Genomic DNA, 15,803 nt, shown 5'->3' with positions numbered 1-15,803 from the left:
TGGCTATCTCTACATAGACAAAATAAAATTGTCATTTTAAAAGTTTCACTTTATTTGCTAGTCTTTGTGGAAACCTTTCAAATTATACAAGGAATACATATAACTAATTTGTAAATGAACCTATTACAAATCATATGTTCAAGTGAGAGATGCCACCTTAAAACTAGACATTTTACTTTCTTGAGACATTACTCAAAACATTTCTGGATTTCGTCTTCCATAATTACCCTCAGACCCTGCAGCCCATTCCTCTGACTTTCCTCAGTGGTTCATCTGTTAAGTGTTGCTCTAAATATGTAAGCAATTAAAAGTCATCTGAAGACAAACCTAGTGACTAAGGTGAGGATTTTGGGTCAAACACAAGGTGTGAGTATAAAGAAATGATGTTCATTTTCTGGTGAGCCTTGGCTAATGGATTTAAAGTGGGAAACATTCATATTGAATGAATGTTTGTTTAAATTCATTCTCAATACTCTCAAGGCATACCATGATATAATTACCCCCCTCCCCCAAAAAAAGAGAATGCTTTGTATTTCAGTCACTTAAATAAGTGTGGCAATATTTTCAGCATGCCTGAAGAACATAACTTTTGTTGAAGGTATTAGATAGACATAGAATCTGACATGAAGGATACAATAACTTTGTGTTACAGGGTGAGGTTATCCTCACATGCTGGTCTGATGCAATGTACATTTGCTAACATACTATTCCAAGTGCTTGATTTCAGCTTCATAGAGGTCACCCACATTACCACCCTTGGAAGATAGCCAAGCAACATACACCAATAGCCATTTAGATCAAATTCTCCCAACTCTTTTTCTTGCCAATATGAGTTTTAAAAAAGATTTATAGGACCAAACCTCATTTCAACTATACTATAGTATTTAAGATTGGCTTTTCTTTTGCACCATATTGGCTTGATAAAGGACATCAATGCTATTTCAAAGGGTATGTGATTTCCTCCCCACTAATGCATAATTCCTCCATTGTTCAGTAGACAGTCTTCATAAATTGCTATGGTCCAAACAATTCATCATCTAGTAGACAAACTAAATTTTGGTAGTGAGTCTCTCTGAACTTTGCTAAGCTGGTCCTTGAATAACAGACACAAAGTCTATCACTGCACTGATGTTAAAAGTCATTCCAGATTGGGTAGAAATTTATGTTCTGTGTCATAGCCCTTAAGAAATACTACACAACGTACTCAAATGGTGGATGCCTAAATGGGAGGCAGACTACCTAGCTCCAATATACTTATGCCAGTTAAACCCTGAACTTCATACATCACACCAAGGAATGATCAAGAAAGTAAGCGAAAAACTACAGTATGCGACTTATTCTACTCTGACTGCAGAAAGATTCAGCCATAAGCCATGTGAAGAGGCAGTCCCTCCGGCAAAGTCAGTGCCCTTGCAACCAGAAATGAGGCAAGGGGAGAGAGCCTGCTATGCTCTGTGTAAGGAGGCAGCAAGAGGGAAGGTTCCCCAGAGAAAGCCCAGATGGTCAAAAAGATTCCAGGGTGAAGACCTCAGAAATTCTTGGTAGTAGCAGGGGAAAGGGCAAAAGCTAGCAAGTTTCACAGTGCGTAGGGCAGGATAGCCTGAGGCTTTAAAGTCCCTAACACTGTCCTGAGATTTCAATGAGAGCTCTGAAGATCCAATACTCAACCACAAAAATCCTGGGCAACCTAACCCTTGGAGATAGAGGTCAGCATAATAACCCAGTGTGAAATCAAGCAGGAGGGGAGGCAGATGGAATGGAGGTTGGTCCTTGCACAAAGCCCCAGTTCAGGAACTAAAGTTGAAGACATGAATAATCCAAAGAAAATGTCAACCAATATTACAAGAAATAATGCAAATATAGAGAGATTCCTGGAAAGAATAATTCAAGCTGAGACTCTCCCCTCCCAATCTGGAAAGTCCCTAATCTTTGATCAATTATTTTTAATGGATAAAAGTCTTTTTTCCCTTTTTTTTGAGGTACAACCCTAAGCAGAGGAAGGGAACTTGTTCCAATTTGTTAGGCAATTGTCATGCATTGCTTAATAAATTGAAATGCTCTGAAAATTAAACTTTTGTCTATTCAATTTTTCTTCTTTCACCTGCCATAGATATAACGAATATCCTAATCAATTATGAAATGACTGAATATATCATAGCATATTGATAGAATAAAATATTATTGCCCTGGAAATGAGAAAACAGACAACTTCAGAGAATCCCAGGTAGTATGAACTGATGCAGAGTGAACAATTTACAGCTAAGGTCCCAATTAGAGAGAATAAAGAATCCCCTGAAGTAGTCACAATGTATTTGAATTTGTGCTATTTGAAGTTGTATTATGTAAAAATATAGTAATTGGTTCCAGCCCAGTGGAAACATGCAGTGCAAATTTGAATACAAGCGACCACTTCAGGAATTCCTTACTTGAGGTAATTGGGGCCTAGCTATGTACAAGGGCATTTACAGTAAAGAAAAATAGACTGAAGAACTCAAATCAAAGAGATGACCAACTATGTCTCCAGAGGACCCTTCCATGAAGCACTTTACCTACATCCTGATGGAGAAGTGAGGGCCATAAGGTGCAGAGACATACATCTCTGGACATGACCAATATGAAGATTCAATTTGCTTGACTGATTATTTGTTACAAAGGCTGGCGCGTGCGCGCTCCCTCTCTCTCTCTCTCTCTCTCTCTCTCTCCCCCCCCTCCCTCTCTCTCCCCCTCCCTCCCTCCCTCCCTAATTGGGAAGGGACGGCAGCAAGAGGAGTTAATAATAGTGATTCTCCCCCCTCAAAAAAAATTTAAATGCACAGAAGAGAACAGAAGGAGACACAATCAGGACAGTTTTGAAAATAATGTGTATAATTATATAAATTTTTTTTTAAAAAGCAAATGCTATAAAAGAAGTTTCATATAGAATTCTATTTTGGGGTACTGCTGTATATACATCTATACATATAAATACTTTTTGAAAAGTATTAAGCTCTGAACTTTAAAAAAATCATATGAGAGAAAGTGCCACATAATAATTATTAGAATATAAACAGAAGGAAAAAATGAAACTGAATGATGTGTAATTATAATGACCAAGCTTAGCCCTAGAAAAGAGATGAAGAACTGTAATTAATTGACTTCACTACAGAAATGGGATAGGTTACACATATACTATGAGCTTTTTCCCCATCTCTTTAAATTTTTTTTTGTCATGAAAGACAGCTTTTTAGATAAGGGAGGAAGGCTTTATTCAGAAGCAAATGTGATATAAAAACAGAAAAGTATCAACAAAAAATTTAAATAAAGTTTCCCTTGCCACCAAAATCCCTCCTCCCTATAATGCTAGAATAATTATTTTAATAAAGATAAACCTTTTATTCCACAGCCATAGTAAAATGATGGGGTTGGGTCCTTTCTTATTTCTACAGTATATGTGAGTTATAGATGTGACTCCACATAATAGTTAAGAGAATGTCTTAGGCAGGTTAAGTCATGTACTCAGGCCAGGACAGATTTCTTGGTACCCATGACTGATCAAGAAGTAATAGGAACTATTTTTGGAACAATTAATGGAATATACTTGCTTACTTCCTACATCCTCTCCTGTAGCAATAATTGGTTTTCATATCCTATCGTGTATATTCATTTTCTGTTCTGAAATTAGTTTCTATGTTCCATTATGCCTACATTACATTTTATCTATATTAATATGGTATATGTGGTTAGTTAAGCATCTAGTACAGAATTAGCTTCCGTATTCCACTATGTTGCTTCCTGGATTACTTTTCCACCTCATTGCCAATCACCTTCCCACTCTGGAAAAACCTTCTCCCTGAGACCCACTTTCCTGACTGGTAATTCTCCAGCCTGAACCATCATTCCTTGAGGGGCTCCAACCAGACACACTTCACTCCTGACTGGGCTCACTCTCAAGATTTTGTCTCCGGCTCCTCCCCAACCATATTCCTACACTGGAGATCAAATGAGATAATATTTGTAAAACACTCAGCATAGTGCTTGGCACATGGCAGGCATTATATAAATATTCATTCTCTTCCCTGTCCCAAGCCCTACTCTCCTGGTTGGTGCCTCCCTCTCTGCCTTTCCTTTTCTGGATTCCCTTTATGTGATGTCTTTCCTCACCAGAATGTAAAATCCTTGAAGGAAAGGACTGTCTTATTTATTTATATATGTATTCCCAGCACTCACCGTAGTGCCTGACACATTGTAAGTGCTTAATCAATGCCCTACCTAGCAATGAATATTCTGTTATTCAACAATAAAATAAGAAGCATCGATTCAGTACCTTTGGCTGACCACAACCCAAAGGGAAAGGAGCAAGCCTCTCCTATTGGCCTATGGGGTCATTGCATGTGCTGGACACTGGCCTAATACAGGGGATGCACAGCTATAGAAAACTCCTCAAAGGATAGCTAATCATTCCCGTAACAAGCAATCTAAAGTAGCTTTTTTAATGCTTTCATAGACACTTTGTTATTCATTCCTGTTCCAGCCCTCTAAGCAAAGTGTGACATGGGGGCCGATATCCATTTCCAAACTTTGACTCAAAAAGCATGGCTACACCTCCTGCTCTGAACCACAGAGTCAAACATCCTATAGCTGATACAACTCAAATATCTATATATTCTTTTTTTCTTTCTTAAAAAAAACCTCTCACCTTCCATCTCAGAATCAACATTATATATCAGTTTCAAGGCAGAAAAGCAGTAAGGGATAGGCAATGGATACGTTAAATGACTAGCCCAGGCTCACACAGTGAAGAAGCACCTGAGGGCAAATTTGAACCCAGGACCTCCCAACTCCAGGCCTGGCTCTCAATCCACTGAGTCACCTGGCTGTATTCTTTCTTTACAATTTCTGTTCAGTCTGGACTGATGTAGACTTTAAATGCTAATTCTTCCAGGACAAGGAACACAATGACTTAGACAAAGCATGATAGTTTAAATGAAGGGCATCACATTCTGCCCTGAGGGAAGGTCTTGATGTAAAGGGGAGATAAAGGCAACCGGAAGATAACAAGCATCTAAATCTAAGAGGAGGGAGGGTTATGAAGAAGGAAGAAATGTGGTGCAGCAAGAAAAGCTTAAGAGAGGACCAAAGACAATATTCACATTATTTTCCTCAGGGAGGACTCCTAGAGGTAGTATGATGTAGCATATAGAATGTTCTAGTATTACAGTCAGGAAGACTTGGATTCAAATCTTATCTCTCATACTAGCTAGGTGGCTTTGGAGAAGTCACTTAACATCTCTGGGCTTTAGATTCCTCATATGTTAAGTGAGGGGATTGGACTCGATGCCCTTTAAGGATCCTTCCAGTCCTAAATCTATGATCCTATGATACCGTTTGTGAAGTTCTGAATGATCAAATAACACAGTATCCTAGGATTAGAGAGATTAATTAGAGCTGGGAGACCTCAGAGGCCATCTGGTCCAACCCACTCATTTTATAGATGAAGAAATGAGACCCAGAGGGGTTGTACCTTTCCCAAGGTCACTTCCTATCTGTGTGACTCCAGCTAAGTCACAGGATCTCAGTTTTCTCAATACTAGTCCCCCTTTAAGGCTCTCAGGTGTATCATACATTTCCGGGAAGTTATCCCTGGGAGACTGGTTGGTTACAAGGTCTGTCAGATGAGAAATTTGCTCTCGCACTAAACTAGCAACAGTCGTGGAAAAAAAAGAAAACCACTTAGCAGCTCACAATGGCAAAAGTTGTCAGGGGAATTGACAGAAGTTTCCACCTAACATTGCAATAATTCCTACTGGATGATGACAAAAAAACAAATGACAACCCAAAACACACCTAGTAGCACAAGGGTATATACTTCCTTCTATCCAGTGACTGAAACATTCTGGAATGTCCCACTATCAAAGCTGGCAAGGTCTTCTTCAAAGCTAAATTAAAATTGTTCTTTATAAAATGAATGTACAGGAGAAATGGATATCCTGTTTTGTGTTCTAATCCTTTGGGCACATGAATGGAGGATTTCCACTGCTAGGAAAAATAAATGCCTACTCAGTCAGGATAGAAACATATCTGGGGCAGCAAAGGTGGTACAGTGAATAGAGTGCCATTCTCAGAGTCAGGAAGAATAATCTTTCCAAGTTCAAATCTGGTCTCAGACACTTAACTAGCTGTAACTCTGGACAAGTCACTTAACCTTATTTGCCTTAGTGTCCTCATCTATAAGATGAGCTGAAGAAGGAAATGGCAAACCACTCTATTATCTTTGCCAAGAAAATCCCAAATGGGGTCACATAGAGTTGAACAAATTGAAAATCAAGAACAACGGATAGAAAAGATAACAAAAGGGGTTGAGGAGGCTGGAATCTAAGACAAAAATGTACTCACAGCTTCAGTTAGTTCCAACTGGTCTGGAGGCCTGAGCAGTGACTTGGACTGCGCCCATTCATCTAAGCCTTCTCCCACATCTGGACCAGCATCCTCATCCTGTGCAGAAAAAGACATATTAGTTAACTGACATTCATAACTGAGACCTTGAGTTCTACCCATTCTGGAAATCATATATTCTAATGCAAGTGCTCAGATTGGCCAGGTTGGTTGATCCAGCTCAGAAAGGGCAAAATATGTCTTAAAGAAGAACATCTTTTTTACTAAACCTCCCAGAGACTGCATTTTTATCACTCTGTTTTTACTACTTAGGATTCAAAAGCTAAATTTCCTTGGCTATGTTCTCTTGTTTCAAAATCAGCTATAAACTGCTAACATGTTATTATAACAAAGCAGTTCATGTCTATGCTCTAATTGCCCCAAGGCACCACAAATGACATCTAATTACTTTTTTTTTTTTGGTGTTAAAATTATTGTTACATAAGTTTCTAATCAGAATCTTTTCAAACACATTTAGATTGAGTAGTGCTATATGGGGCATGGGTGGTTAGCCATTCTCTCCCAGAACATTTTACACCCTAAAAGAAACAAACATCCAAGATTTGCTGCCCTCTGGCAGAGCTCATAGTTTAAGTAGGTTAAACATCAAAATATATCATGCTGTTCATTCAACTATGGGAAACAGATTGCTGCAGTGAGGGAATCTAAACTTCTCTGCCTGATATAGTTCCCTTTGATTAAAAAAGCAAACCTCTGATTAAAAAGTTTAAGAGTTCAAGGCACTTTCTGCCTTAAATTTAAGTGCTGTGATGATTTGCACTTAAATCAGACTGCCTTTTAATTACAATTTTTTTAAAGTCTGCCATACGCAGCTTGGAAAAGTATCTGTCCTCTTGGCTCCAAAGGCAAATGTGGTTTCTATGATGAAATAATAATATTTGCAAAGCACTTTACATATATTATCTCATTTGATTGCCTCAATAACTCCAGAAAGTAGGTGTTATTAATATGTCTATTTTACTGAAGAGGAAACTGAGGCACAGATAGATTAAAGGACTTGTCTAGGTCACACAGCTAGTAAGTGTATGAGGCCACATTTGAATGTGGTTTTGATTCCAAGACTAGTACTCTAGACACTTTATCTAAATAGTAAATGAACTGTGGCAAGACAATCAAAAGCCTATTTTCTTCCTGATCCATATGCAATATATCTACTGAAAGATATAAAGGTTCTTGTAAATTAGATAAAATTTTGAATTTTTATTTTAAGAGAGAAAGTATCTTTTGCTCCCTAGTGATCAACCTGAGTAGAACTGAAATCAAGGTTGGATTTCCATCTCTAAAACCCTGTAGAGTTTGAATCCTATGGTGTTGAAAGATGTCTTTCCATTTACATATCAAGATGAAAGGATGACTGAATGTTGAAGTAAAAATCCTCTGTTAGGAGACATGAAACATGGGTTTTAATATGCCTCTTCTCTTTACTACCTATGTGATTTGGGGCAAGTTACTTAAGTTCTCTTGGCCTCAGTTGCCCCAATTATAATATGGAGATAAGACCATATCAGCATTGACCAGATAATTTCTTGAAATCTCTTCTAGTTCTAAGATCTATGACATTATAAGAATGAAAATTATGAGAATATTTTTGCTAACAATTCTCAGTTGTTCCCCGGGTGATTGATTGAGTCATAGTCCTATCACCGGATTATTTACCAAAGTTTGATGAAAGCCTCTGAAGCAACGACTGTAAAACTCCATTTTGCAGGGCAGCTAGGTAGTACAGTAGATGGAGCACCAGGCCTGGAGTCAGGAAGACCCAGGTTCAAATCTGGCCTCAGACACTTCCTAGCTGTGTGATCCTGGGCAAGTGGCTTAACCTCAATTGCCTAGCCCTTGCCACAATTCTATCTTTGAATTGCTACTAAGATAGAATGAAAGGGCTAAAAAAAAAAGCTACATTTTGAAACTATTTAGTTCCATATGGCTCAAAAGGGATAAAAGAATAAGACCAACCCAGGGTTAATTTTATATGCCCGTCTTCATCTCCTCCTTATATCAAAACCTTCCCTCAAGATAGAATATGATGCTGGTCTTTTAAATCTAAGAGTTTATCTAAATCACTTTGTTCCTCCTGGAGGAATCAGCATTTTAAGTGTATGTCAGTCCAGATTATTATGTACTTTTAAGGAGAATTAATGAGTAATCCTTTCTCCCCAGCTTCTAGCATTCTCATCCTCATAAACTGCCTCATATTTATTTTGAATGTTTATTTATATATTGATAGAATGTAAGCTCCTTGAGAGAAGAGATTGTTTCATTTTTGTATTTGTATCCCCAGTGCAGAGAAACTGGAACAAAGCAAAAACTTAAAAAACGTTTTTCATTGTTAAGGATTAGATGCAAAAAAAACCTCTGACATAAACTTCGAGCTTCAAAAGCAAATGAATTGGGTGTGCTATCTGGTAACTTAGGTGATCCCGTCCTGATGAAAGGAAGATGGTGACAATTTGAAGGGACAGAATCAGCAAGGTCTGACAAAATGCCCTCCTGCTTAATTATTGAGAGGGCAGGAATAAGGATATGTTGATATTAGTCTACAACCGTGCATTTTAAAATCTAAAATTATTGTAAAATTATTAAAGGAGTGTATTGTGAATATGAGTGAGTGAGTGTGTGTGTGTGTGTGTGTGTGTGTGTGTGTGTATGTGTGAGTTGTTTTTGTTAACTTTTGGGGAATCTAATCTTAAAGAGTCTCATTGGGTCCCAATGGATCCCACTATCCTGACATGGGGAAATAAGCAGATCCACTAGCTAAGAATAAGCAAAAGTGCATATCACTAGCATCCCTCATCCCTTGTTCTTTGGGTATGTTCAGAAACTTAGTTCTGTCAAGAGAGCTAGGATCAGGCTTGCCAGAGGACATTGATTCAGAATGAGAAATTCACTCAGAGAAGAGAAGACCAAGCTGGGAGCAATCTAAGGGAGCCTAGCCTCTGAAATAGTCAACAAGTCAGTCAACAAACATTTATCTATTAAGTTCTTGCTGCATGCTAGGCACTTTTGCTAAGCATTGGAGATGGGGGGGGGGGGGAACCCAACAGTTGCCTGCACTCAAGGAGATCACAGTCTAAAGGTGTGAGACGATATGCAAGCAATTGTGTACAAAAGGTCATTTAGACATTCATAACATTGGAGAGAAAAATTTTAGTTGAATCACGAGGTCAGAAGTCAGACTACAAAAAGGTAAGAAGAGAGTAAAATAGTGGAGGCACCTACTGTAGTTGATCTTTAAGAATTTAGCTACTAAAAGGAGTAAAGATATAGGACAATACTGGAGATGAGCGGATTTTTGAGGATGGCGAAGAAATGGGCATGTCCACAGGCGGTAGACAGGGAGAGATTGAGAGATTAGGGTTGGTAGAAGAGGCAGTCTGCTGGAAAAGATTTGAGCATTTCAAGGAGTTTGTCTTCACAAAGGTCTAGCTCTTCGTGTGAAATAGGACTAAAGGAGGAGATAATAGCAGAAGGCATCTGAGGGATGTGAAATGAGGCACAGAGAAAAAAAAAGGAAGTTCTCAGAATGGCCTCAATTCTTTTCAGTAAAATGTGAGGCAAAGTTCTCAGCTGAAAAGGTGAGGGAGGTGAGCTGAAAAAAGGTTCAAGGAGGGATGAAAAGGTTTAGAAAGCTTCTTTGGTAAATGGGAAAGGGAATTAATTAGGGAGATAAAAAAGGAACATCTTGTCACAATGAAGGATCAGTTGATTTTATGTAATATAAACTTGTGGTGGACCCAGTTAGCATAACTTCATGATTTTTCCCCAACTCTGTTGAGCAATATGAGATTAAAAGTAGTAGATGGTAGGAGTAATTCAAGGATGGGGCTGGGCTGATTTGCAATAGAAAAAGGAAGCAAAAGACTTGAGAGTAAAGAACAGAGTTGAAGTCATTTGCCAAGGGGTCAAGATGAAGGAGGGAGCAAAGTGTTGCTAGTGATTTAATATAAAGGAAAAAATCAAGTGGAAGGTAGGTAGGAGAGTGAAAGGATCTAAGAAAATGGAAGAAAGGCTTCGTGCCCTAAACAGTTGGTACTTATGACCAGAATTAGACGAGATTTTATTTTTGAAAACTCTTGCCTTTCCATCAGTTACTGTGCCTTGTGTATGTTTTCTCTAAAGTATCTTCCTATCAAAAAGTCTTAGGTATATTCTAAGTTCCTTGAAGGCAGGAACTAACTTTTGCCTCTTTGAATCCTCAGTGCTCAACACAGTGTCCAGCATATAGTAGGTGCTTCATAATGTTTACCGAATTGAATCAAAGTTCTGCTTTAGACACATATTGCCTCAGGGACCACAGGAAAGTCATTTAACTTCTCATCCTCAGGCAGTACTTCAAGATGATAAGTTACTGCCAAGTGGCTGAGCTGTATCCAGGTTTCCACAGTGGAGTGAAAACATAGGTACTTATAAATCACTTTTTGTAATAGTTAAGAGGATGGTATTTTAGTACAATAGGGAGTAGGGAGAGGAAAGAAGCTCTGTTCTTGGGGTTGGAATAAATGCCTCTGGTGTCTTTTCCAGCTCTAAGATCCTTTCATGTTGCAATATGGGAATAGAAGACCTTGGAAAGAGAAGGAAGGTGAATGTACCTAGAACCCAACAGCTCATACAAATTAGCTATGTTTTGGTCTGGCTGTGTGAAAACAGCCCTAGCATCGTAAGCTTGGTGGTGCTGGGTGAGATAATGGTTAATTTCCTTTTCTAGGCTCAAACCTCACAGTACTCTGGAGCTTTTCTCTATCTTTCCTATTTCTCTCCTACAAGAAGAAACAACATGGCCATTGGCTCATTTGAGGATCAGAAACCCACAGAAAAGTCTCCTTTCACAAGAACTGAACAGTAATTAGGCCTAGCAGCAAGAGATAAGCAATGCTTTTTTTTTTTAAATCCCCTTAAATGACAGATTCGGGGATAAGGGAAGATTATGATATTTCTGGAGTTAGAGTTATTGGGGCTAGATATTGGATATCATAGGAGAATCAGAAATGGTAGGTGAAGGGTGAAATAGCCTTTACTTGCTCTAAGTGAGAAAACCTGTATTGAGTAAAGCACTGTTTAAAAAACCAGTTAATTGGGGACAGCTCAGTAGACCAAAAGCCAGGCCCAGACACAGGGGGTCCCGGGTTGAAAATCTGGCCTCAGAAATTTCCTAGATGTGTGACCCTTGGCAAGCTGCTTAACCCCCACTGCCTAGCCCTTATTGCTCTTCTGCCTTGGAACCAGTATTAGACAGCAGGTATAGGTCTAAAAAAAACAAAGGAAAATAGATAACTATAGAGAAATTGAGCATCAGTCTGTCTATATTCCTTTAAGGCAAACTTCTAATGCTATTTTCCTTAACGTTGACATGTAGATATAAAAAATGTTTAACCAATATCTATACAATATTGAATAGTTATCTTTTTATAGAGAAAAGTGATGCCAACCATATCACCCAAAATGCTTTAAAACATCAGCTATCAATGATTGGGGAAAGTCCATGGGTGTCTAATCAGCACCTCTGTCCACATGGTGCCAGGCAACCAAATTTTAGGGATAAAAGGGATTAAGCAAGAAGAGGGTATGGTTTTTACAGATTCAACCCTGCCTAAGTATACTAAATATTACGAAGTTCCCTCTTTTAAATCATTTGCTGTCTTGTTCCATGTTGTTTAAAGGACTTTAGGTTGTTATTTTGGAGGATATAATTTGGTTGAGAAATCCTCAGAGTTAGGGTGGTACATTAGGAAGAACAATACATGGTTACAAAGTGTTTTCCTCAATAACTACCCTAGGAGGTAATGGATTATGCTCCCATTTCACAGAGAAGTTGAATTAAAAAATGGTGCCATGACTTTATTGCACAGCTTTGAAACTGGGACTCTAATCAAGGCCTTCTGACTCTTTGCTCTTGTCATCATACCACGAAGAAGGTAAATGAGGGAAGGGGTGAAGAAGGAATCTTAGACAACTTCTAATAGAGAAAGCATGTCAGCATCACTTAACACTGGAGGAAAAGTGTTAATGCCCTACAGTTAAAACCAGAACCAAAGTGTGTGGAGAGGGACGATATACAGGATATGTATATGCATGTATGTACATGCACACATGGAACTATGTGAGAATGATGATGCCAAAATAAAAGATTAGGTCAGCTTCCCTGATGAGAAAACTTACCCTGGATTTTATCTATGATACAGAACACTCTCCAGGAGCTCCAAATGCTACATTTTTCTCTTTTTGGATTTTTCACCATGGCACACAAGAAATATAAGTATCTGGTTTTTAACAAATCTGTTTTCAAGTCTCTCTGGAAAGTTTTTATTCTTCCCAGTTGGCAAGTCATAAAAAGTCAAAATTATTTACAGAGTTTGGTTCCTTTTATGATGAATAGTTGTAGTCCAGACTATACATATAGCCTAAGGTTATAGTCCCTGGATTGGCTGAGACTAGAGGTATCTTAACATAAGATGGAAGAGGGGGGGTGGGGGGGGAAGAAGAACAACAGAGGCCAGAGAAAGAGAGGGCCTCTGGGCAGGAATTGTGAACATGACTAAGAAAAAAAAAAGGGAAAAACAAAAGCAGAGAGTTCATGGAACTTGAACTAGGCTGGAGAATCTAGGGAATAAGGTAGCTCAAAGGGAATTCAAGGAGAGCCTGTAACTAACAGAAGTAGTGCCTATTAGTTATGGAAAGAGCAGAGGATGAAACAGAAAAGCTAGTTTGATTCTGTCACTTTGGCTGCTAAAACTAAGCTGTAATATGCCCATAAATACTTCCAAGTTCAGGACAAAAGAAAACTTAGGGAATAAATGTTAGTTGTATTCAAATATCAGAAGGGTTATCATATGGGAAGAAGACTAAAATTATTCTGTTGTTGCACCAAAGATCTGGATTAGGAACAGTGTGTATAAATTATAGGGAAGCACATTTTGTATCAATATAAGGAAATAGTCTCTTAAAATTATTCAAGTTCAATAGTGGAATGGACTGCATTGTGATGAAGTGGCCTCCCCATCACTACAAATGTTCAAGCAGAGCCTATATGATGACTTTCAAATCAGAACTTCTGGGTTCATATCCTGACCGAGAATTTTGCATCAAAGAGGCCTTCAACTACTGCTGAGTTTCCTCATCCAATTATACCTAGGCCACCATTTCCAAACTATGCTGCCTACACACTCTGGTCATCATCCTCATCTCTCCCCACAAGGAACATACTAGATCCTTGGACACTGTTTCAAGAAACCATAGCTATGATAGGTGAACTTTCTTGGATCTGGGCCCTTCACTTCTAGCTGCTATTTCAAAACATGTCACAGTATGGATATATACCTAGCTCTAAATCAGTTATCCCAGTGGTTCCCAAACTTTTTTGGCCTACCGCCCCCTTTCCAGAAAAAATATTACTTAGCCCCCTGGAAATTAATTTTTTTTATTTTAATAGCAATTAGTAGGAAAGATAAATGCCCCTGTGGCCATCACCGCTCCCCTGGATTGCTGCAGCATCCACTGGGGGAGGTAGCACCCACTTTGGGAATCACTGGGTTATCCTATGATGATTCTTAAATTAGATGAGAGGTTGAACTAAATGTTCTCTTAGATTTCTTCCTGTTTTAGGTGTCTATTCTATTATTTGGCTTGGTTTTAACTTCATTTTTGAATGGTCTTTTTAAAAAGTTTAACTTTTTGAGAGTCAGTCAAAGGGGAACCAAGAAGAACTAGTAAGTAAGAAAAGCATCATTTTTAGTCATGGAAAGAGTTTGGATGCTGAAATAGAAAATCCAATACGATGTTGTTACATTGGCTGCTAAAATTAAGCTGTAATATACCCATAAATACCACAGGTTTGGGGACAAGAGAAAACTTAGGGGATATATGTTAGTTGCATTCAAATATCAGAAAAGTTACCATGTGGAAGAGAGAATAAAATTATTCTGTGTTGCCTCATAGATCAGAACTAGGAACAATGGGTACAAATCATAAGAAAGATTTTCTATCAATATGGGGTAGGAAAGATTATTGGATTTAGAGTCAGGGGAAACATGAATTCAAATCTTGCCTCCAACATTTACAACATGACTAAGGACAAATCAGTCACTATCTCTAAGCCTCAATTTACTTTATTATATGTGAAATGGGGATCACTGAGTTGTGGTAGGGACTAAATGGAATAATAGATATGCTTGCAAAACATGTTGTAAACTTTCAATTTCTGCAAGTGCTCTGAAAGGTAATAAGTTTTCTATCATTGAATTATTTAATCAAAATTAGATTACCTCTAAGGCCACCTCAAACTCTAATATTCTATGATTCTTCAAGTCATTACAAAATAGATTCTTTAGCCTGCAACTGGTTGATATGAAGAGAATGAGAGCAAAGATTATATGGTGCTTTAAAATTTGCAAAGTGCAATATAAACCTTATCTTATTTGAACCTCACAACAATATAGTAGGATTTTAGGTGGTAGAGTGGTGATGAGGGAAGGTATATTTTGTCCTGATCTGAATTTTTATTGGTTAAGGGAATTCCTGGAGAGGAGATGCTTTATCTCACTGTCAGCTATACTGCACCTTAATCTTAAGAAAGTTACCTGGGGCACCAAGAGGTGAAGAGCTAACAAGGTCACACAGCTGGTGTCAGTGATTTTTTTAAAAATCCCTTACCTTCCATCCTAGAATCAATACTGTCTATTGGTTCCAAGGCAGAAGAGCAGCAAGAGCTAGGCAATGGGGGTTAAGTGATTTGCCCAGGGTCACATAGCTAGGCAGTGTCTGAGGTCAAATTTGAACCCAGGACCTCCCATCCTTAGGTCTGGCTCTCAATCCATTGAGCCACCTAGCTGCCCCCATTGTAAATGATTTTAATCTAGGTCCTCCTGACTCCAAGTCAGTGGTCTATCCAGTATACTATGTTATGAATAATTCATCATTAGAGGTAGGGCATGAAACAGGAATGAGGCTAAGGTTTAGGAATGAAATATAGTTGAGACTGCACCTTGATCTCATAAATGATAGTAATAGAAGGGGGCAGTAGCACATGTGAGGAGGTTCCTTTTTGAAGGTCCCTTTTAGGTTGGCTGAAGTTTCTTTTCCAGCACTAACCTGTCTTTATTACATCCATACCCCATTCCTATGCCACCTCCATCTTGCCTCTGCCCTATGGTGATAGCACCTCCATTGGTCTCTCTTCCTCTAGTCCTGTGTTGACAAACCTGTGGCATGTGTGCCAGAAGGGACTGCTCCCTTCCTTCTTTCCATGTGTGCCTGGGGACATTTCTCCCATCACCTGTCCCTTTGCCCAGCAGCCCAATGGGGAGTGCTCCCTCCTTCCCCTGTATGTGGTAAGGTGGGGGGTTCACATGTGGTATGAGGATTGCAGTTTGGGCACT

At 38.7% G+C, this 15,803-nt stretch overlaps 1 protein-coding gene across 1 annotated transcript in view; it reads right to left on the bottom strand.

Annotated features, from left to right (window-relative positions):
- DNAI1 (dynein axonemal intermediate chain 1) overlaps window positions 1–15,803 on the bottom strand; it is a 309,175-nt gene that overhangs the window by 232,223 nt on the left and 61,149 nt on the right. Inside the window, exon 2 of the mRNA XM_044678118.1 lies at window positions 6,373–6,471. Coding sequence (XP_044534053.1) covers window positions 6,373–6,471 — 99 coding nt within the window. The remainder of the gene's footprint in view (window positions 1–6,372; window positions 6,472–15,803) is intronic.

Source organism: Gracilinanus agilis, chromosome 1, assembly GCF_016433145.1.
Source record: "Gracilinanus agilis isolate LMUSP501 chromosome 1, AgileGrace, whole genome shotgun sequence".
NCBI classification, from domain to species: domain Eukaryota; kingdom Metazoa; phylum Chordata; class Mammalia; order Didelphimorphia; family Didelphidae; genus Gracilinanus; species Gracilinanus agilis.
This window is presented reverse-complemented; position numbering and strand designations above follow the sequence as displayed.